Source organism: Telopea speciosissima, chromosome 1 (genome assembly GCF_018873765.1).
Source record: "Telopea speciosissima isolate NSW1024214 ecotype Mountain lineage chromosome 1, Tspe_v1, whole genome shotgun sequence".
In the NCBI taxonomy this organism is placed as follows: Eukaryota; Viridiplantae; Streptophyta; class Magnoliopsida; order Proteales; family Proteaceae; genus Telopea; species Telopea speciosissima.
Genome location: NC_057916.1, coordinates 5995470 through 5997690, shown reverse-complemented (window position 1 = coordinate 5997690; position 2221 = coordinate 5995470). Strand labels below are relative to the sequence as shown.

Here is a 2221-nt window from a genome sequence, read left to right as displayed (position 1 = left end):
TTACATAGAGGATGTTATAAAAGCGGCCTTCGTATTATCATACCGATCCAATGGAGGTTCTTTGAGCATGATTTCAATCTCTCTCATAAACCTCTCCATTGCGGGCCCAGGCAAGTTAACCGGCACTACAATCCCATCTTGCCCTTTATGGTTCCTGAACGGTACGTAAAAGCTCAACAGCCCTGGATTTGTTCCTACACCACCTTTCGCTGCCCCACCATATATCGCTTTCCCCCACCCGAAATCCACGTCTCTAAACCCCGCACGTGTCAGATCCGAAGCCACATAGGTTCTCACAAGTGTAAAGTGGGGCCTCCCCTTCATCACCATAAGATTTGCCACTGATCTCATATACTCCTCAGTCACCTCGGCTTTGGCTTTCTTCACCAATTCCAATGCGTATCCTAACTGATTTTGACGCAGTTTTGCGGCCGTTGACACTGCCATCGCCAAACCAAACGCGTTGCCATAGTATCCAACCGGAAGTGGTGGTTGGAACTTGGCACGTGCGTTGACGAGACAAATCATACGCATGTCCTCTTCCGGGTCGGGTTGGATTGCGATTGTGCGGCAACGCCAAAGGCAAGCTGTCAGCAACTCAAACGTAGAACACGTGCGTAGGTGCGAAGGAATATGCTTCCGCAAAGCTGCCACATCAGAGGGGCCAAAGAAGAAAGAACGGTAGGCCATGTCGTCGGTGACTGTGAGTGTGCCCTTCGTGTCAGGCACTTCATCGCTTAGTTAGTAAGTTTGGGAACGGCAATTGAACGGGAACGGATACGTACGGCAGTTAAACGGATTAGACGGTAATAATACTTTTCAAAAATCCGACTTCATAAAATGCATACGATAATAATACGGTACGCGTTTAATACGGATATAATACGGCATAGACGGCAATAATACTTTAAAAAAAACGGACATATATTCATTATATAACATGCATTCACCACCTAATAAACAAAATAATATCATGATTTTATTAACTAAAATAAACACAATAATATAATATGCTATATAACATCTCTAAGATTATCATTTAACATACCAAAATATCAATAATCTACAAGAAATGAATGTAGATTGTCTGAAAATGACATGAGCAAGTTGAAAGACCAGAGAAACAAGAGGAGAGTACAAGACTTAAGTGCCGCTTTGTTGAACAGAGATGGCGAGGATGATTGGAGATGGAGGGCGGCTACTTTTGCCTGCTACGGTTGGATGTTCAACCCAAATCGAAAGGGACGAAAGGGAAAGTGAAATCGTTTCCCTAAATTCTAATCTTTTGGATAATTTTTTTTTTATAAAAAAAACGTATAATACGTGTATTATTCGAGTATAATACGTGCTTGCTTAAAAAACGCGTTTTTTTATAAAAATACGGGAAAATACGGGGATGGGAGTATTATACGTTTAAAAATACGGAAACGCGTATAATACACGTATGATACGCGACTTTACTAACTAAACTTCATCGTACTCATGGTGCAAGAAAGTCACACGTGGTGGGTCCCCTGCGTTAAGGAGCTCCCTCTTCCACACGGGTGGTACAGAAGGAGCTTGTGCTCCGCGTGCCATCTCAGCCACAGCTGACATGAACTGGACCAAACCAGCTGCATCGCTCATGGTGTGGTTCAACCGGAGAGCAAAGATGAATCCACCACACATCAGACGGGTCACCTGAATAAGTAAGAGAGGGGAGCCAAGGATATCACCCGATCCATGGGGCTCATATAAGAGCTCCTCCAAGCATGGGAACGGTGGTTGCAGCACATCACCGAACTGTTCAAGCCTCACATCAGCGTCGGCTTCGATGAACACGATACCCTCACCGGTGCACTCCACCACCAGCTTCCGGCCATGCACTTCCTTAAGTCTACCAGCAAATGGATAGTAAAACACTAGAGCTTCTGCTATTGCCTTCCTTATGACCGTCACTGGGTCTTTCCCTCTCATCGTTGGCTCGTTTCGGTAGAACTGTATCACCGGAATTTGGAACCGTAGACCCTCTTGATCGTCAATGTCTGAGAGATACTTGAATTCATGGGGTGTGGGTTTAGCTGGTATGACCAACTCCGGTTCACGCCTTTGAACCTGGAACCCTAAAGATGGAGATGATGATGATGATGATGATGCCATAAAGGAAAATGGGTTTGGTTGCTGGAGAATGGAGAAGGTGAGATTGAGTGAGTTATGATAATGGAAGAGAGAGATTTGGTTC

The 2221-nt window shown here is 44.7% G+C and overlaps 1 protein-coding gene across 1 annotated transcript; it reads right to left on the bottom strand.

The window, feature by feature from the left end:
* Positions 1-2221, bottom strand: LOC122657503 (benzyl alcohol O-benzoyltransferase-like). The gene is made up of 2 exons (XM_043852222.1): positions 1466-2221; positions 1-736 (listed from the first exon to the last, which is right to left on the bottom strand). The coding sequence occupies exons 1-2, from the start codon at positions 2137-2139 to the stop codon at positions 1-3; spliced, it is 1410 nt and encodes a 469-aa protein (XP_043708157.1). The 5' UTR covers positions 2140-2221.